Below are 21355 nucleotides of genomic sequence, written 5' to 3' on the forward strand. Positions count from 1 at the left end.
CTAATAAAATTGACTTTAAATCTCACGTGGTGTGTTTGCAAATCCATACAGTGAATTTAAGCATCGTTTTTGGACATAAATCACAAAATTACAGCTGATTAGTGTTTGTGCAGCCATTAATCGATTAATGGATGATTGCTTAATCTCTAATTAATGTACTAAATAACAATTTATCATATTATTATAATATTATTATTATATAATTGCTCTGCAGTGTTATTTTATAACTATTTGTGTTTTAAACTGTGTGTAAACCGCCGATTTTTGCCAATATGAGCCAAATCTTTGAGATATGATAGACTTTAATGACTCACACTGTGGAAATTCACTTATCACAACAGCTCGTACACGCCCGATGATTAAGAAATTATTCATAATAAGAAATATATAGAAGAAAGTCATGAAGTCATGCTGGTGTTAAGGTTTGGCCTTAATATAACCTGTGATGAGCTCTATTTTGTAGGGACTTTCCACTGAAGCTATTTTATTATAAAAAGAGGGAGTCAAAAGGTTGAGCTAACATGTTATAGGAGAGGGTATAAATAGTCAAAGAAGTGTAATTATATTTCATTCATTGAGGTCGCTGACTGCACATCAGTACCTACCTCTGTCTCACGGTAATATAAGGGTAAGACAGACACTATGTGATGGATTATGTCCCCACAACGCTGCAGACGCACTGACACATCCCTGCATGCTTAACCCCACCAGCTAAATTCCTCCTTCCTCTTTCTAGTCTGGTGGAAAGAAGAACAATAGAAGAAGTAGAGGACGGAGAGAGGCAGCTGTCGGGTCAAAAGTACAAAATTTGGGGGGTGAGATGGAAGATGGGCCCGGAGACAAAACCCTGGAGGAAGTTTGACTTGGACAGGCGAGCACCCCGACGAAATTTACTACACTTTGTTCTGAACACTATGAGGCGAAGACGAAGACGCTGACTAAATTTCCTTGACAACAACAACAACACAGAAATTCAATCAGCACACTGAGGCCAGAATACTTTTTCAGGATCAGTTTTTTGAGCGGCTCACGGGCCATGACTCATGGATAAACCCTGTCATAGACACATCATGGGAGACAGCAGGGTTTACAAATCTATCACAGCACAGATGTGATGTTCTCATGGCAGCCAGCAAGAATAAAAAAAACAAAACTGATTTAGAGTTTTGAGTAGCTCTGTTTCGTTGGCCATATTGTCTCATGCTAAGGTTAGAGAGAGGTCAAAGAAGAGAAGTCGAGGAGGTCATCTAGTTGTGCTGTATCCTAGAAACCAGTCAAGCCAACAAAGAAAGAAAGCCACACAGGATAATTCATCACAGCAACAATCCTGTTTCCATCCATCCGTCCATAATGGAAAGGTACAACGTCATCGAAACTTAAGCCCTGCAAATTATGAGTTATGTATTCAGCCTTTGTAAAAACCTCTCAAGATGTCTCCTCTTATAAATTCTCGAGATTTCAACTTAAAACTTGATCAGTAGTACTACTAGACCAACTCATTTTGGGCTTTCTTGTTACTTTGCTATCGCCGTTTTGTTAATCCCCTCCATGAATCACCACATTATCAGGTGTGGGTTGTTTGTCCCTGTGAATCTGGGAGCTGTGTTGTCAGACTCAATCGCTCCTGGTCCCCCAAGACAAATTGGTGAGCTACTGTGCCAAGAGATGGAGTTCGAGTATCTTGGGGTCTTTTTCACGAGCGAGTGTGAAATGGAGCGCTGGAAGGCGAAGCTTTTGATTTAACAGTCGATCTACGCTCAAACCCTCAGTAGGGCTGAGGTAATGACTGAAAGAATGAGATCGCAGATACAGGCGGCTGTAATGAGTTTCCTCTGCAGGGTGGCTGGCCTCAGCCTTACAGAGATAGGGTGAGGAGCGCAGACATCCAGAGGGAGCTGGCTCCTCTAAAGGAGCCAGGTTTGAGGTGGTTTGGAGATCTGATCAAGATGCCTTCTGGGCGCCTTCCTGTGGAGACACATACAACTGGTAGGAGTCCACAGGGTTTACCCAAAACAGGCTGAAGATTATCGATCATCTGACTTCTCCAGGAGGAGCTGGAAAATGCTGCTGGGGAGCGACTACCTTCCTTAGCCTGCTGCCACCATCAACCATCCCAGGATAAGCAGCAGGAAATGGATGGATGGATATTTTTGTAACATCTAGAGCCAGGGTTGATGTTAAAAGTTACAATTACAGCACGGAGACTGATTCTTCTCTATTGGAAATCTGAAGCGTCGCAGCATCTTAAGCTTGAGAAACTGGGACTCACAATACATGTCTCCTCTGCTAACTCTGATCGAATTTGGAAACCATTTATCAAGTACATTAGAGCTAAGCTTTAACCACCCAATATGAAGTAAGTCAAGTTTATTTATGATTCTGAATCTATCTTTATTTGTATAGCACATCACAATGGAATACGCCTTTCTTTTATTTTGTACAACTGCCTGTTTGAGGTACAGGCTGTACCCAAGAAAACATATTTCCAAAAATGTTCTTTGGGCTTTTTAAGCTTTATTTGATAGTTACAGGTGAGTGTCGAGAGAGAGGGGAGGGGGTGACATGCAGCAATGGACCATAAGTTGGATTCGAACCCTGGGCCATGGCAACAAGGACCGAGCCACATGGAGTTCACATGTCTACAGATGTCTTCACAGCTTGGTGTCAAGAAGTTAAAAACCAAGACACAAACACAAAAAAAGACACCAAATATCTTTGGGACTCATCACATCGGTACAGACTGACATGAAATAAATACTCACGTCAAATATAATATTAAGTCATCTCCTAAAATGTAATCAGTTACTTTACAGACCTTGCACAACATTGTGGTATGGTTTGTTTTTGTCTCCCTCTGTCTCTTTCTTGCACAAACACCTACTCAGCGTCAGACAATGGACAATGGTGACCTCTTTCGGCTGGGTGAGACTAATTGTGTTCAGGTGTGGGTTTGTGTTTGGCCGAAACACTGAACAGCTTCATCTGACAACAGCTAAAAAAAAAACAACTTCTGCCTTAAAATCAGCTTTAGAGCCATAGAGGAGAACAAAAAAAAACAAAAAAAAAAAACGAGTCTGGCTCAACTTCCACATACAGGAAATGTTGACAGACGCCTCAGAGGAGAGAAGCTTGTGGTAAGAAGCCGGTCGCTGGTACAGTAAAACTGTGGGATGTGTCATAGAACGTAGAGTGGAGCTATAAATAGATGGGGATAAATCTGTCGGTGCTGAAATGTTACAGTCAGTGTGTGTGTGTGTGTGTGTCTGTGGTGAGAGGGTGAGAGAGGGAATTTGTATGTATTACTGCTTGTGTTGCAAAAGTGTGTACTTGTGTGTGTGTGTCCATATCACTGCCTGACTGAGAGCCAGGAAAGGATAATCTGTAGGATGTCTCAGCTGTGCTATAGAACCACGCAAAGGGTTTTATTCCCAAAGTGACATCCTGAAAGATGTGTGTGTGTGCACGCGAGAAGATAGATACGAAAGCTTTCATATCTGTGTCAGTGAGCGAGCGTCAGGATGTACGAGCTTTATGCTCATTTTTGTTCACGCATGCATGCCGCCGGCCCGCGTGTCTTTTATGTGTGTGTGTGTTCCTGCACTCGACAGTATATATGAAAGAGATTAGTCCACGCGGCAGAGCTGCTTCTCTGATATGGAAACAACTGCGCACTGGCTTTTATCTGCCCTGCTTGTGCTTTAGATCTGGTAGGCTCTTGAGTTTCCCACGTGGATACACGCTGAAACATATTGCATGCATGCAAATGTGCAGCACACGTGTACATATGAGTAAAAAGAGCATGCATAAGTGAACAGGCTTTCACACCGTACACTTCCTGTGAATATTACTTTGTGCTTTGATGTGCTTAAAGATCAAAAGTTTCTCTGTCCTTTTCCTGTTTGTGCACGCTGATGCTTCACCACCGGTTGCATTCAACTAGTTGGCTAGATCTAGCAGCCTATGTCGTAAGCTGCTAGACAGACGGACACTGAGTGTGTTTTCATGGTGGTTTTAGCAGCCTCTATGGATTAAGGTTAAGCTTTAACCTCAGTGACTGTTGCCACAGGGCACAGAGGGACACGACTGTTAAAGTAAACAGATTGATTGAGGTACCTAACCAAATTACCAAATGTGACTGACGGCGTGATTTAAAATACAGCTCTGGCTGACAGGTTGACACGCTTCGTGATGTACAGACTGAAATGCCTGAGAGCTAACAAGCAGGTTTATCTCATCACTTCTTATTGCCCTGCATTGGAAGGTTTGTCTACAACATCTGCAATGCTTGTTTTTTTTTCTGTATCTCCGTGGCCAGCTTCACCCACTGATGTCAGAATAATCAGCGGTAGCAGGATGAGGATCTACAGGGAGAGTTTGGCTGGGGTAAGATTAGATTTCTTCTCTCCGCCGGGGGCTTCATCAAGGCTCCGTCTGTTATGGAAGTTGAAGCCTGAATTTTAGAGTCAGCACACACTAGGGTTGTCAAAAACATCGATGTAAGGGTTGAAACACATCTGAATCAAGTTGAATATTTTGATTAGCTGGAAAAAAGATGAGTCATTGGTGTTTCTTTTCATTGATCAGCTACATAATGACGACTGTAAAGTGACGTGGGGCATGTTCGGCGTGTGTTCAACTGATTTATGAGTCTCTAACAGACTTTCTGCAGCATTCTCAGACACATATGGTGATCCAACTGCTTCACGCTGCATGCCAATGTTTTCCTGAAAAGACACACTTCCACGATCTTGTCATTTACGTACTCTCCACCACCTATAATAACAAACACTTCTTGCTGTGTGGCCACGTTCAGAGCCGTGTCTTGCAAGCAAACAACAAAGCATCATGTAAGCAAACCATCCGACCATGTCCACAGCCTTGTAACAGTTTAGAGCTTCAGTGTTGGTCTTTTGGTCCTCCACGATGGTGCAGACAACCATTGAATTGATTGCTATTGAGTTTGGTACAGACATTCATGACGTCTAAAGGATAAATTCTAATGACTTTAGTGATATCCCAATCACCTCCTGCGGTCCTGCCTTTTCGGCCTCCCGGGTAATCTAAAAATCGGCAAATATGTGGTCCTTTGATGCACCTGAGGCGGGCCAACTGATGCCTGGTTGCTCAAACTCTGTGCTCTGTAGCCAGCCTCAAGTGGATGATTGAGGAACTAGCCTGACTGTAGCCGCTTGGTCTAAACTTTCCCAATGTTAAGTCAAGCATAGCATTATGCATGTGGGAATATAATTTGAGTAGTTCTCTTTAATGGCAAACTATGTAAAGAGATTAATCACACAAAGGTCACAGCTAACCAGAGCACCACAGGCAAACACAGGCAAACACATGCACTGACTGACCCATAGAACAACCAAATGTCTGCCAAGTTGACTGGCTGATTAACTTCCCATTTTTTATCCATTGCTTTGCAGCTGCTCTGTCCTGCAGTGAAAAAGACTAGTTGTCCATGACGCCCGAAGTGCCAAAATGTGTAACTGTGCCAATTCTCTGGCAACCCACCGGGAAGAATGGAGATAGGGAGAGGAGCATAATGAAAGATAAGAAGCAGCAGCAGGAGAGGAGCGGTGTAGGGGAAATAGAAGAGGAGGTGATGCAAAGAAGAAAGGAGGAGGACGGCAGAGAGGGGGGGTTTGCGGGATGAGATAAAGTGAGATAAGTGGAGAAATGGATACAGAGGCAAGAGATGAGATGGAGCAAACAAAGGGACGGAGTGACAGAGCGAAGGCGAGAGAAGAAGTGATGAAACACGAAATACATGATAACATAGATGACATTTACATCTACATATTGTCATTTAGCTGACGATGTATCCAAAGGGTAACGATCTACTCGCATAGAATCAAGTGACAGTTGTAGAGGGGGACAGATTTAGAACAACAGACGAGAAAAGTTTGGATTGTCCTGAGCGTATGGGTGGCAGAGCAAGCCGTCGTAACATATGTCTGTATGAGGGCAAGTAGGTGGGTGCAGTACCAGAGACTAGTTTGTAGGCGAGCATTATGGGACATATTTGAATTTAATGTGTGCTGCTACAGGTAGTGAGTGGAGCTGGATGAGCAGCGGGGTCATGTGCAGGTTTGGGTTGATTGAAAAACAGGTGCACTGTCGAGTATCCCCCTCTGTAGAACTCTCTCTGTACTTATTGCTGCACTAATGTCCTAGTTGCACTGTACCTTGATTGTTTCCCTTTTTTGTAAGTCGCTTCGGACAAAAAGCTTCAGCTAAATGACTAAATGTAATGCAAATGCAAATTGTTTTGCTTAGACACACTCCTGTTGTGTTTTACAAAAAGCGCTTAAGATGTGAATTTTAAAAATGATAAATATATCCGAGTCCAAAAAGCTTCACTGGCACTGTGGTGTTTTCATTATCGGTGTTTTTTTAGCCGCGCTACTTCAATTCAATTGAGCTGAAAAGTAATTCAGTAAAAATTATGCACGCTCCCTCTGGAGGAGATTACAACAAAATAAACTCTGACTGTGCTTCAACTCAGATTTTTTTCAGAGTAATGGCTTTTACCGTTACTAGAGTGCAACTAGAATTGCCAGTGCTTGTAACTTCTCCCTTTAATATCCTCAAAAACTAAAGCTGAATGGACATCAAGGACTTCTTATTCATGATAAGTTGGATACTCTGAGTGTCTTTAAAACTTTAACTATCCCTTTAAGACTGACTAGCAGATGTATCCACTCTAGATTTAAGTGCTCAAATGTCTGGCAAGCTGGCTACCATAGAGCAATAATCGCTCACTTACGCACACACACATACACATTCGCTCTAAGACCCTGCTGGGCAGAGGAAAGCTGAAGACGATGATGTCATGACATAAACAATAGCTCATTCAGCTTGGCGCTGGTGGTCAGGAAGCAGGACCATGCTTAAAGGACAACATCTGTAGACGGGGGGGGGAGAGAGAGAGAGAGGGAAGGGAAAGAGAAGGAGAGCCGACATCTTAAATCCTCAGTTCATCCTATAACTCATATTGAGCTGTGGAAGCACCAGCAGAGTCTGTGAACAAATCCCAGCAGTTAGCTGAGCCGTCCGTGCCTGAGATTTGTGCATCTATTTGGCATTCCAGTAGGTTAGTAACCGGGCTGCAGAACAAGACGGAGGGATTGTATTCAGGCCAGACAGACAGACCTATAGCCGCAGGTCAGGTTACATGGCTTTTCCCATATGGTTCCTGTTACCACCACCCCCCCTTCAGTGGCTCTGCACTGTCTTCCTCAACCCTCTTTAGTGCTATTAAGATAATTAAATGTAAGCAAGTAGTGTCAGCTGCTGCTGTATTCCCACAGTTCTTTGGGGTTCACACATTATGGACAAAGTGGATGAATTAGAGATCATAGCATAAAACATAAACTGGCTATAGGAGACAGACTGAAGGATACTGAAGGCCATGCTGTATCTTAACTCCATACTGCTGTATAGATTTCAAGCATTAATCTCTCACATGAAACCAGCACATCAGTCCTACAAAAGAAGCTCTTTTGTTGTGCACAAATCTTTTGTAATTTGGCAGGGCTGATGTTATCGCTCTCCACTGTGTAAGTATGCTTTCTGCAAAAACCACAGACACAATTTGTAGGTCTGCTGCTGGATTTACCAGAGATCACAGTCACTCCAAACAGAGCAAAGGAGCTGATTCATTCCAAATGCAGCGCTCCTGCTTAAACAGCCCCACTGACTCCATAAAAACGTGAAAGCTCTCCCTGCTGCAACTTTGAATTGTTCTCAGTGCTGCCTTGTTGTTTGCTTGTTGCTGTGTGGATGTAACGTTCACGCCGTGAAGTGCACAAAACTGTCCAACCATGTACAGTAACAGTTTCCCATGTATTCCCATGTATTGTATGTTGGGTAGACTGGTCCACTGAGTCTGCATGTATGAACAAATGACTTTATTTTGAACAGCCAGCCCCTGCATTTACCCCCAACCAACCACCCTGCCCCCACTGTAAATACCCACAGCTGGGTCTCACCCTGCTCACGCCACCTGCTGGTTAAGCCGAGGCCACAGCGTATTACAGTAATTAAACTTCAGGATCTCGACATTAATTCGACTGTGTTGAGCACACAAATGTAAGATAACAAACACGCTGCAGTGGTTCAAAAACTCACTCCCACTTTATATCTATTTATCTTGACCTGAGTGTAATTCATGTTCAGTTTAATCATGTCACAGTTGTTGTGACATTGTGAAATATGCTGTTAAATGTCCTATTATGATTAACACAGCGATGTCCAGTGTGTATAAGGTGTTCACATAAACGTTCAGTCAGATTCAAAGGATGCAGAATGGAGCTTGGAGCACAGCATGAATGGTATTATCTGACCAACACAGAAAAAATGAACAGCAGGTTTACCATCCTTCTAAAGTCTGTGTATATCGCAATATTTGCATGTTGACAGGAGGCGTAATGAAGCTCCCAATCCAGACACACTCTGGTTGAAAAATGGTTACATTTGTATAATGTCAGGGCGCCCAGGTCGCTCACCTGGCCGTAGCGCCCCACGTACAAAGGCTCAATGAATTTCCCGTCACTCTTCAGCTGTCTCTATACAGTAAAGGTTCAAAAGCCTAAAAAAATGTTTAAAAAAGTATACTGTTGATGTTTTAAAGGACTAGTGTGGATGTATTTGGTGACATTTTGCGGTGTACTTGCTAAGTGCAGCCTCTTCCTCATCCCTTATTCCTAATGTCAGGGAGAAATTACTGTGGCCACAAAAGGCAGTACCTCCTACCACAGAAACACAGTGGTTCAACACTGTGGTGTCTGTAGATGTAAAAGCTTCCTTTAAAGGTAACAAAGAAAAAAAGGTTTCAGGTGATTATACTCTAATAAAACTATATATATGCATTTTATATTCCATATTCTGCAAACAGAGCAACCTAAATCTGACACACCAGACCTTTAAATCACCTGCACTGTGTGTAGGGGTTTAAAATTTCTGACTTTGGTGGCTGCTATACTGGTAATATCAAATAGATCTAACCTGGAAACACATAAACAAAGAGCTGAAACGAAACAAACTCCTTTAGAATAAGTGTAAAGACACAAATATGGATGTGAGCGTGATCATAAATAGACTCTTTACCTGACGGAGTTGCTCATGGCTCCACAACCTTCTGTGGCTCCCTGGGACTCTGTATGGTATCCATTAGGGATGGCCCAGCGCCCAGGCTGGCTCAGCACAAACTCTGACCTGCTCCCTGGTATGGTGGTTCTCAGCGGGCTTCCTCCTACTCCAGCCATAGCTCCAGCTCCACAGACAGTGCTCTCACCAACCGTGAGATCACCACCTGAGGCATCTAGTCCAGCCTCAGCCCCATCCTGCTCCAGAACAGTTGCCAGCTCCAGCTCCAAGGGTTCAGGACCCTGTAACAGCGCCCTCTGTTGGATGAGCGGCGTCAGTGGTGCCTCGAAGCTGACGCAGCTGTCCGTCTCATCTGTGAGCGACAGCACGTCCAGAGAGTCCAGGCTGCTGTAGCAGGTCCCGCCCCTGAGCAGGGCAGACTCTACGATGCGCTCAAAGGTGGAGCTGAAGCCGTCTTTGTTGTCCACCCTACCTTTCTCCTGCTCCTCCTCCTCCTCCTCTTCCTCCTCCTGAACATCAACCTGCTCAACAATCTGCTCAAACACCGAGCTGAAACTGTCCTGGTTTTCTGTCCCTTCTCCCTCTTTCTGGACCTCTTCCTCCTCTTCCTCCACTTCTGTATCTGCCTGTTCTACAGTAGTCTCAAAGTTAGAGCTGAAAGTGTCCAAGTGTGCATGAGTCCCCCCTTCATCTCCTCCATCGTCCTCCTCACCCGCTTCATCGCCTTCATTACCGCCTATGCCGTTTGCCAGTCTGTTTCAACACAGAGAGAGAAAACAAGAGAAAATTATCTTGAGAGCACGACTCAAACATTGGGCAGCTTCTTTGTTGAGTTTGGCACATATATTCATATTAATCAGTGAAATCGTTCAGGAGGGGTGCACACATTTGAGCAAATATTTCAGCTAGAATATCCCCAGTGACAATTGAAGCAAGATGAAAGGTGAAAAAGCTCTGTCCAATTTGCTACTTTGTGAATTGCTGGAAGCTCATCTCCCATCAGCTGTCGTAACTCCCCTACTTCATCCCTTTTACTTGTGAGAATATGAATATATCATAATGCTCGGTCTGCTGCCGACAGACAGAAATAACCCTTAAGATTTCCTCAAAGAGTGATGTAGAACATCTTAATTAGTGTACGTGTACCGCGTGTTAATGTCTGTGCATTTTGTACCTATGGGTCATAGCAAAGCACTAATTAACATGCTGTTCTGTCACATTTGAACTATTTACCTATTGCCCCTCGCTGGGTTTAAAAAGGATTTACTGCGTCCTCCAGCTCCTTGAAAAATTGGACCATTTTCTCTCTCTGTTTGTTTTCCTTTCAGCCCGTTCAGATTAGGCTCTTTGCCTTTCCATTTTGTGAAATGCTAATTAGGTTAATTATGTGGCAAAGAACCACACTGAGAAAACAATTTGCCATTAAAAATATTCACCATGGAAGAGTGACGTGATATTAGTCTGCCCATCCTTTTGTGTGTGTGTGTGTGCAAGAAGTTAAAAGAATTTCACACCCTGAAAGCAAAATATATCTTGGCAGCGTGCAACAGTAAAGATGATTTAGTGAACTAACCGCCCGGCTTGTTGAGGTTGAGTTGCCTCCTCCTCCGTAGATGGTTGCATCTCTTCATTTTCCTTCCCCTCCTCTTCTTCCTTCATCCCCGCCGCCTCACACGTTGCCTCCTCCCCCGTTGAGCTCACCTCCACATTCATACATCCTTCCCCCCTCGTCCCTTCCCTCTCTCCCTCCGCCCCTCCGTCTGTCTGCTCATCCTCATCACCGGCTCCATCTACCCTCTCCTCATCCTTTACTCCTTCCCTCCCCTCTCCTTCCCCGTGCACCTCCTCCTCTCTCTCTCTGATCTCTTCTTGTTGTTTCCCCTCCTCTGTCTCCTCCTTCGCCCCGGCCGCCAGCTTGTCCCAATCAGCCTGGTTGTGGGTTTCGGTGTTGTTGTTGGTGGTGGTAGCTGTATCGGGCTCCACTGGGTTCTCTGGTGGGGTGGGAGAGGGCAGAGCCTGCCCCTCCTGGGTCATGGTGCTCTTAACTGAGGGGAGACGGCTGTCCACTCAGGCCAGAGACGAGAACCAGAACCAGGGAGAGACCCTCTGCAGAGAAAAAGAAGGATAAATCAGCATGAAATGAGGACAAAGTACCAGGTGAAAATAAGCTGATACTGACGCAGCCATTTGATTATCTCTAGTCTTAATTGTAAGTCGCGGAGGTCACCTTCAACAGAACAAGAGCTGTGTGTTGCGGTGTGTTACTAGGTGTGTATCTTAGAGAAAGAAAAATGCATATGGAACACTTTGTCCTCTGCACCAGATGATCCCAAAACAGCTCTGAAAGGAGGGCAGGAGAAGGTAGATAAAGTCCACAGAAAGTAGAGGGATGCAGGCAGGCTGGCAGGCACAGAGGGAGATTTGTTTAAGAGCTCAACAGATCTCTGTCAAAATGATCCCGCTTGCTCATCCGCTCTCTGTCTATGTCGAGATTTCACAGCCGAATAACTAACTATCTGTTTCCATACCTGCTGTGTGTGTGTGTGTGCTGGGTGTAAAGGCGTGATAGTAACCCGAGACGTGAACATGTATCATGATGGTCTGCGGTTTCTCTCACTTGCACAGCCAAGACCTCTGTACAGAAGGCCTTCCTCTATCCTCACCGAGGCTCAAGGGCAAACGCTAAGGTGGAGCTCTTAATTACGGCTCTGCAGAGCTGGTTACGTTTCAATTATTACTAGCTGATATATGATCCTTTTTTATGAAAATAAGATCTTTTTGTGGGTATAAAAATGAAATTGATCCTTTTTCAGATGCAATCTGATGAATTTGATGAGTGAAACGATTAGCCGAGTCATCAGCTGAAAGAAAACTTTGATCGATTCCGATAATCCATTAATCCGGGAAGCAAAACCAAAAAACACCAAAAAAGCAAAGATTTGTATTAAGATTTGTTATCTTAATCTGTTTTAGATAAATGTAAATAGAATATTTTTGGGTTCGAGGTTCTTGGTCAGACAAAATAAGCAATTTGAAGACATCGGCTGGGAATTTCTGACGAGCATTCTTCATTGTTTTATTGACTTTTCGCAGACTGATTAATCAAATAATAGTTGCTTAATTAGACAATACTGATTACTGATACAATACTTTTAATTGCATGCTAAATGAGTTGGGGTTTAATTGAAATCAATGCTTTTAGATGAACAATATCTTCATGATAGCGACACAAAATAAATTCCAAATGATTGAGATTGAAAGTTAATTTCATTTGTAGCTGCTCTGGTGATTTTAATCAAATCGGCCAATCTTCAAGGTCAAGAATGAACTTTCAATCCAAAATGGATAAAAAAAGAATATAAGTATACTGAAAAATCGACATCATCATAAAGATATTCTTATCAAAATAAAAGCATAGCAGCCTCGTGCTCTGGCCCAATCTAACTACTGAAAATCTATTTGTCACATGTTACATATTTCCTCTTAACTGGCTTTCATGTGATGTATTGATGTAAAGAATAGAACGATTCTTATAGTGTTATATCTTATATTGCACCTTTTATTAAGCACAAACCTCTGTCTGTGAAGGAGATGTCTGGATTGTGATATTGTTGCAGCCAGGAAGCAGCAGCGCTGTCTGCTTCATACAGACAGAGTCACATTCGATCTCTGCTCTGCTGAATCATCCTCAGCAGGAGACTCACAGCACAACTGCAGTAAAATATTTACTGGGATTCAAATCTTTTCTGATGGCATGCAGATGCAGGTAAGTGCCTCATTAGGCTGAAATGTGTACTGAATCCTGCCAACAGAACTCTGCAGTTTCCACAGGGGAAATTTCAAGCATTTCCGCTTTATTTTGATATCAAAACCAGGATCGTGTTAGAGGGGAAAGATTTGTGGCAGGCTAAGACGTCAGCCAAATTTGTTCCTATGATGTTGAAACTGCCTTGGCACACCACAGGCCGACTAAATGTTTCATCAGAGCTGCAAAAAAGACGAAGCAAATTATGCAGAACTGAGAAAGTCAGACAAATTATTACGAGTAATTACAGCAGACCTTTTTTTCCTTTTTTCATGCTGTCAAATGCAGAGGTGGCATCGAGTGCTCAATCTCAACCTCTGAGGCAAATGTTATTACTGGAGCACTCAAAGCCAGCAAACATCTTGGCTTTACGCCGTCATCCCCCTCACCACATTGCAGTTTGAATAAGTCTGTCACTCTGAGAAATACAAGCAGTATTAAGTTTTAAAAATACACTATGACATTATTTGTTTTCTCACAGGCTCTCTGTGAACGAATCCTTCACACTCAGACTGCTGTTGGATGTGTGATGATCCCAGAGGACACTCTGACTGATCCCCAAACAAATTCTTTCTGGATACACGATCAGCCATTGGCCGACTCTTGTTCTTCTTGTTTTTTTGTTTGCAGGAAGGAGCATGGGAATGGTTTGCATTACCTATTAGTCACCAGGCGGTTTTGTTGCAGTGTATTCCATCTGCAGAAACATTAATCACTTCACATTTAACTGCATTATGACACACGTAGAAAGGTAAGCTCAATAAACTGTTCACGAATCGGACTAAATAATTCATGGACGCGCGTGTGTTTACATTCTCAAATAACGCTGAACTAAACTCTGCAGATCTGAAACACGTTTCCATGTGAATCTGTTTGGAAGCTCGTGTTCGCTCACGTGTCCTCGCCATATGCAAAAGAGCACGATTTTGCACATATTAAAACACAGTCAAACACACACAAACAGTGACACATCTCCATAAATGGAAACAGTTATGAAACCAGACATGGAAAGTGGGAATTCTCACTCTCGCTCTCTCTCTCTCTCTCTCTCCAGTGTCCTGTTTTTCTCCCACTCTCTTCTCTTCATCTGTTCCACATTATGTTTTCTGCTATCTCACTGTCTCTCTCTTTTCTCCGTCTCTCATTTTTTTTTTCAGTAATTGAGGTAAATGGGTCTTAGCCAGCAGAAAAAGACGAAGAAGACGCCCGTGGATGTGAGCAGCACGATGAATCCCGCTGCTGAGGAAAGGGAGCAGATGTGCTCAGACACCCCACATAGATGGATGGAGAAAACACAGCCAATGATACGGAAAGGGTGTGTGTGTGTGTGTCTCTTTGTGTCTCTATGTATACAATGGCTATCAGGAGAGACTTATTGCATTCCACTTCTGTCAGCAGAACACTGGGGCTCTTAAGCCTTATCAATTTCCTTTAATTGCGATCGGACCATCTGCCAATCATGTGAACAACAGACAAACACACACACACACACACACACCGTCCAGGCACATAAACCACCACTCCAGCGAGGATGACGTTGGATAAAAGGCCAAGTCGCCATTAAATAGCTCCTCTCTGTCTCTTGTGTCTCTATTATATATCTCTCTATCTGTAAGTCTGTCTTTCTGTCTGAGCACACACACTTTGATACACACCACGATGTACACACATAGACACGAGCCATGGCGTAATTTATTGATCTCTGAGACACAGAGCTGCAGTCCACTGGGAGTCTCCAGAGATGAGCCTGACTGGTTGCAGAAAGATGCCAGAGAAACACTACTGAGGTAATCAGACTGGGGCCTTCAGTATGAGGGGAAACACTTGTCCAGAGCGAGCAGGCCTGACTGAAGTCCATCGAGCTGCTGCATTGCGTCCTAAAGTTCAAAATGATTCAACTTCTTGTGACGTGCTCTGCAAAGCACATTTGTCTGTTCATGGGAAATACTATCTGCAGCCGAATAAGTTTATTTAAAGGGTTAATTTAAGGATTGGATGAACAAGATCAAAGTAGCAGAGACCTTTCATGACCCTGGTAAGCTTCAAAAACGCTCGCCCCTTCCTTTCCCACAAGGCAATCAATAATGTATACATCAGATGATAATTACGAGCGGCCGAGTCAGAGAAGACGTCAGCCAATATCTCCATCACTCGGTGAAACACAGAAGTCAACAGACCGTCAACAGAGCTCCTTAAATCGTACACACCGGATAATTAAATGAATATTATTAACACTAATAATTTAAAGGGATATACAGTGATTGTTTGTATGAGGTTTCAGCAATGACAGTATAAAGAATGGACATTGTAAGTCACCCACAGGTTTCTAAAGAGCCAGTTGTGGTGGCTTTGGTCGCCATGTCGGCTGCCTGCCTCTTCCACCTCACGGCTGATCCAAAAAAATGGATGAAATGGATCATTGGTGGACACCCACCTGTCAATCAAAGCGGCCTTGCTGTTAATTATGCATAACTTTAAGCCTTTTTGTACCAAGCTGTAAACATGTTTATTTCTGCTGTGAAGTTGGACATTTTAACATGGGGACTTACGGAGACTGACTCGTTCTGTAGCCAGCCTCAAGTGGACGTTGGCTTTGGAGGTCACCGCTTGGTTTAGAGTTTGCTCCAGCTGCTCCAAATGCAGCAGAAGTAGCTACTTAGAAAGCTTAGACAACAATGAGTAACCATCCTGTAATACTCAGAGGTATTCCTGTTATTCCCATTGCATCCTCTTGGTCTGTTCGTACCGCAGACTCTCTCCGTTCAAAATCACCAAACCCCGATGACATCATCTGGGTAATTTCTGACGAAGGTCCTAAAGTGTCTCAGAAAACATGATACAGTACCAGGCCAAGTAGTACTCTCTGAATAAAGATACTTTTGTGCCTTTAAGCAGAGCACTTAATGCCTTTTCTAGTCAAGTGGGGTTGCACCAAGGCCAGATGTTATTGGCAGTCAGTGAATGTAACAGCACGGTGGAGAGGATTACCCAGGATTCCCTGAGCGTTTAACGAATGACAGAGCTACGCTATGGGGAAGGAATTATATATAGAAACACTCTCCTTAATCCTTAATATCTATCAATCTATCTATCTATCTATCTATCTATCTATCTACCATCTATCTATCTATCTATCTATCTATCTATCTATCTATCTATCTATCTATAAGCACTTCTCTGCCTGCAGATGCACCATCTTTTATTGAGTTTAAGTGGTGGAGCAAGCCGCCAATTGACCACTTTTAACTTGTCCCGACCTCATTACATTTTGAAGTGCTACCCGCATTCATCCTAAACAATTGTGCTGTTCTTTTGTCTGTTGCTGCGTGCCACCGGCCGCGAGGGGTTCTTACTGAAAAGGCGCCGCCGCCACCGTATTGACGAAGGACAAAATGTTGGCAGTTCACTGCGGTCGTTGACATCGAGCTGATTAACTCATCTTCTAATATGTAAATGATCACTCATTAGGGGGTCCACAACAACAACAACAACAACAAAAAACAGTTCAGTGTTACATGTTTTAGATGTTTTTGCACCATTTTAGCAAAGAAAAAGAGAAAATCTGTCAAGGATATCACCTCAACCACGACAAACCGCCAGGACAACCCTCTAAGTATTCTTTATAAGGAGCTAATTAGTAATCAAAATTAATTTATGAAGCGATCAGCTGAACACTGAGGGATGATAACCAGATCTGAATATTAAAGACGCACAAGGAAAACATCCTCTCCCCTCCTCCTCTCTCCGCTGTCTATCACAGAGACATGCTCAGAAAACACACTGCAGTCTCATACTATAAATGACCTACTGACCCTGTTCATTATATGCAGGCTGGGTGCAGCACTGGCACTGCAGCCTACACACACACACACACACACACACTTTGCTGCAGATATGGAGTCACCTTTCAAAAATGCTGTTGTGTTATAAGCACAGATGCAACACACACACACACACAGAGGAGGAGGAAAAATCATTTCCTGGTTGTTAGTCTGCTACAGGAAAGCAGGAAAGCATGGGGTTGGAAGTAGTCCAGAGTGTTGTGCTAGCTTTTGCCGGCCTGCGTATACAGTCGCACCAGTATGACAACAGACCTAGTGGAGCGTAACAGTCAGCCAGCTCACCCAAATCACCCTAATATGTCAAGGTCAGCCGTCCAGTCGCATTTTGTCACTCACATCTAAATATACGCTCACATTAAAGTGGTGATTTGTCATGTTTTGGACTATTTAAACACACACACATGCCCTTTACGGTGTGTTTCTTATGTTTGCAATGCAAATAATTGTTCTTTCTGAGCCCGGTGTTGTCATTTTAGGATGGATTTTAAGATGTTGCGTGCTGAGAGGTGTTGTTAGAAGAGGAGGAGGAGGCAGACTGTAAATCGTGCTGGTGTGTGTGTGTGTGTGTCCCGGTGTCTGACACCTTGAGTTCAACATGATTACATTGGAGAGAGCGGCTACACTTTTTGCCTAGGAGATGCTACAGTTGTATTGGGAAGAAAAGCGAGAGGGGGTGTGGGGGTGAATTACAATTGCTCTAGACTAGACATGTAAATGCCTATAATTAACATAATGGTGACTTTGCTTTTGGGAAGAAAATACGCTGCTATCAAACACCTGTTTTAAAGAAAGCCACCCACATCCTGTATAGCGGCAAAAGGAAAGGAAAGGCCAGGAGCTCGCTTCACACCTCTAAATAATCACTATATTTCTGTTATATTATTATATATATATAAAGGCGTTTAGAGTTAGATTTAGGGTGTTTTCACCTCATTTTGGTGTCAGTGTGGTGTGTCATGTGCTTCCAAATACATGTCAGAAAGACATAAACAAACACCAGATCGACAACTATTGTCTGTGTGTGTGTGAGAGAGAGAGAGAGAGAGAGAAAAGGGGGAGAGAGAGAGAGAGAGAGAGAGAGAGACAGCCATGTTCCCCCAGCCTCCTCCAGCCAGTAACCATGACAACAGGATGGCTGGGAGACACGGTTCAAGCTCAATTGAGGCCGGTGTCTTTCTTTTCCTCTAAAATAGACCTTGGTCGCGGTTCAAGACCGACTTGTCCCCCCCTAAAAAAAACACACAAAAAAAAAGAAAAAGAAAGAAAAAATAGAAAAAAGCGGAAAGGAGGAAAAAGCTTTTCTCTCCCATAGAGGGGGAGAAAACACACACACACACACACACACCACAAACACCACCTCCATATAATATATATATATAAATAAATAAAAATCCCACGGCCCCGCACGGTGCATATTATCCTTCAGCCTATATTAGCTCCACAAACACAGCCGGCTCTGGATTTAGCAAGAAAGAAACAAAAAAACAGGACGTGAGATCAGCCCCTCCGTTCGCTCAAATACACGATATGAAGACATTTATCTTTAACACAGCCAACACAGACATACTGTATTTAATAAAAATAATAAAAATAAAAATATAAAAAAGATAAAGTCCGTTATACACCGTATTGTTTCTTCACTCACCGGTAAAACGTTCAGTCAGCGGCAGGAAATCAGAGTTTCTTGCGCCCCGTCTGTCTCTCCACATCCACGCCGGGGAATAACACTGACAGACGGGCTCCTTTCTCTCTCTCTCCACGCTCCCAGCAGCAGCTCCCCCTCTCTCCTCCTCTCTCCTCCTCTCTCTCTCTCTCTCTATGCGCGTGCAAACCGTTGTAACAACGGCCGACCAACCGTCGGTGCGCGCGGTGGTGCTGGTGGTGGTGGTGGTGTTGTGTAGTCTCGCGCCTCCGCGCAAGGCTGGTAGGGACACGCGGGAGGTCCAGGCGGAGAGGAGAGAGAGAGATTCACCGATGAATGGATGGATGATCGGAGCCGTCCTCCTCGTCTCCTCCTCTCCGTGGAGAGTGTTTGAATGGCAGCTGAGAAACCCTCGGACGGCTCAGGAGCACCATCACTCTCCCGTGGTTACCCTGCGCTGTGTCTCCAGGGCCTGTTGATATATCAGACACTGTAGCCTGCAGTGAAGATTAGCACTGGCTGGTTGTGTTGACACAAGTCCACTGATGATACAACCCAGACCCAGAGTGTATTAAAATATCATTAAAATAGGTTCAGCAAACTGGTTCCCACACTCAGATCCATTGATGCCCAAAAGACCTTGGGATGGTTCCAGCATGAAGAATGTGTTATTCAACTTGGTATTTATTTATTAATTTTAGCATTGGGAACAAATGTTGAGAGAGGGGGGAAAAAGTTTGGAAATTGACAAGAATATGGAGATGATTTACAGATAGTTAAATAATGCCGTCCAAGGTCCAAAGTCCAGCAGCTGTCACATTGGTCATGCTGTAGAAGTTAGGGATTTAATGTCTGCGAGGGAAAACATGACCCATGAAACTACCAGAAGTCTGCTTGTTAGATGTTGTACTAGTAACTGTACCAGTAATTTAAAATCTAATCATGACAGTTGAAGTTCAAGGACATGAAAATATCATATGGATGAAAAATATTACTTTATTCTGTAATACATCTGCTTAAAATGCCTAAATAAATAAAGATTTTGCAAAGACATATGATAGAGAAACTGTTGTTTTTACGGTAAAGTAGAGTTGTGGTTGCCAGAATATTACCGTAATAAATACAAAGCTTAAATTACGGTGAAAGAATATTAGTACTGTGTATAATATAATATTAGTACTGTTGATTATTCCACATTTTACTGTTTAAATACACGTTTCTTCTATCAAAAATGCCATATAAATAAAGGTTTTATCCTGAAAATGACTGAGTTTTACTTTTACTTCCATTAAGTTGTGTAAGCATTGTGCAATACTTGGCATGATACAGTCTCATATGTTTGTGATTAGTATGTTGTAATTCTGAGTTTTATTAGAACAATAAAATACTTCAGGTATTGTTAGCCTCTAGCTGCTGCTATTTTCAAATTCACCCAAAGAAAAATTGAGAACCCCATTTTTGCTGTTTTTTGGGGAGATCTGAAAGCAAAAAAAGTGTTCTTTAAGTCACAACTGCAGTATTTTGAAGACAATTTTATAATGTTGGAATACTGGTTCTTTAAGTCGACCCTTTGCAGCAACTGGTTCTTAGAAGAACCAATAAGTAAAACGGTTCCTTGCAGAACTGAAATAGGTTCCCCTATGGCATAACAATGAACTACTTTAGGTTCTAACTCAATCTTTGTCTTTTACTTTACTTCGGGTTCTCTGGAGAACCTTTTTATCCTGGAGAACATTTTTTGCTGTTCAAGGTTCTTTGGGGGGACTTAATGCAAAATGTTCTTTAAATCAAACCTTAGCAGCAACTGGTTCTTTGAAGAACCAATAGGTAAACGGGTTCTAGCAGAGCCAAAAAAGGTTCCCGCTATGGCATCACCATGAAGAACCACTTTAGATTGCAACTCAAACCTTTATTTTTACTTCATCTTTACCTTGAGTCCTCTGGAGAACTTTCTATCCTCAGGAACCCATTTTTGCTATTTAAGGTTTCTTGAGTGACTGAATGCAAAAAAAAGTGTTCTTTAAATCACATTTGCAGAACGTTTTGTGCCTTGAAGAACCTTTTTTAATGCTTAATAATCTTTTTCCCCTTCTCTGGGATACTTTAAAGTTGACCCTTTGCAGCAGCGGTTCTTCGAAGAACCAATACGCAAAAGGTTCTCCTATAGCATCACCATGAAGAACCATTGTTTTTATGGGTGCACTGAACATACATTTATCTCAGTCAAATTATAAGCGATTGATAGTCACCCTGACCACAGCAGACGCACATTATTTTTAATATTTACAGCATTTTTGTGCTGATCTTTGTCGGCTTGTCTGTTTTCCAAAGGTGTTAGTCATTCTGGGAACTGTCAGTACTCCTTCTTTTGTGGCAGGACTATAATTACAGCCTATCCAAAAGAGAAATACCACTAATTAAACCACTGTAAAGAAGACAATAAGTTATGTAGGCTGAAGAACAAAGATGAATAGCTTTCAGCTTCTGCTGACATATTCTGAAAAACTTTAATTTGTTATTTATAGAGAGCACATTGTTTTGTGTGTCTATATTTATATATATTATATCTGTGTGTGCTGGTGGCCACATGTCTTTGTCAAGCTGGGGAATAGTTAGGGGTCTCTTTTTTACCCCCCATGTCTAAGATAGACAGAAAGCAAATGATATCTGATGTTCGGTCCGTTGGATAACGGAGGATCCAGCACAAAATTGGCGTCAGTGATGGACAAGAAGCTCATTTTATCTGCCGGCACATACTATAAATTAGCCTCTGTCCACTCTGTCCTTGACAAAGCACAGAGGACATTTCTTCCACTGTACCGGCAAATGCCCACTACCAATTTTTCACTCCCTTTCAAGCTGTTCTTTCACTTTCACTCATCTCCCACGTGTAAAAGCAGCACAGTTAATTCAAGCCAAGAGCCGGTTCGAATCATTTGTATTGTCTTTTAA

At 42.9% G+C, this 21355-nt stretch overlaps 1 protein-coding gene across 2 annotated transcripts in view; it reads right to left on the reverse strand.

Moving 5' to 3' along the window:
- The window catches only part of psd2 (pleckstrin and Sec7 domain containing 2), a 32647-nt gene extending 13648 nt beyond the window's left edge, over positions 1–18999 (reverse strand). Inside the window, exons 1-3 of one of the 2 annotated variants that reach the window (XM_027281601.1) lie at positions 18407–18999; positions 10688–11220; positions 9115–9867 (exon numbers count right to left, since the gene is read on the reverse strand). In XM_027281601.1, the coding sequence (XP_027137402.1) occupies positions 9115–9867; positions 10688–11148 (1214 nt within the window). In that variant the 5' untranslated portion in view covers positions 11149–11220; positions 18407–18999. The remainder of the gene's footprint in view (positions 1–9114; positions 9868–10687; positions 11221–18406) is intronic. The other variant, XM_027281596.1, reaches the window with a different exon arrangement.
- Between the last annotated feature and the right edge of the window lie 2356 nt (positions 19000–21355).

The sequence above is a fragment of the Larimichthys crocea genome, chromosome I (genome assembly GCF_000972845.2).
Source record: "Larimichthys crocea isolate SSNF chromosome I, L_crocea_2.0, whole genome shotgun sequence".
Taxonomy (NCBI): domain Eukaryota; kingdom Metazoa; phylum Chordata; class Actinopteri; family Sciaenidae; genus Larimichthys; species Larimichthys crocea.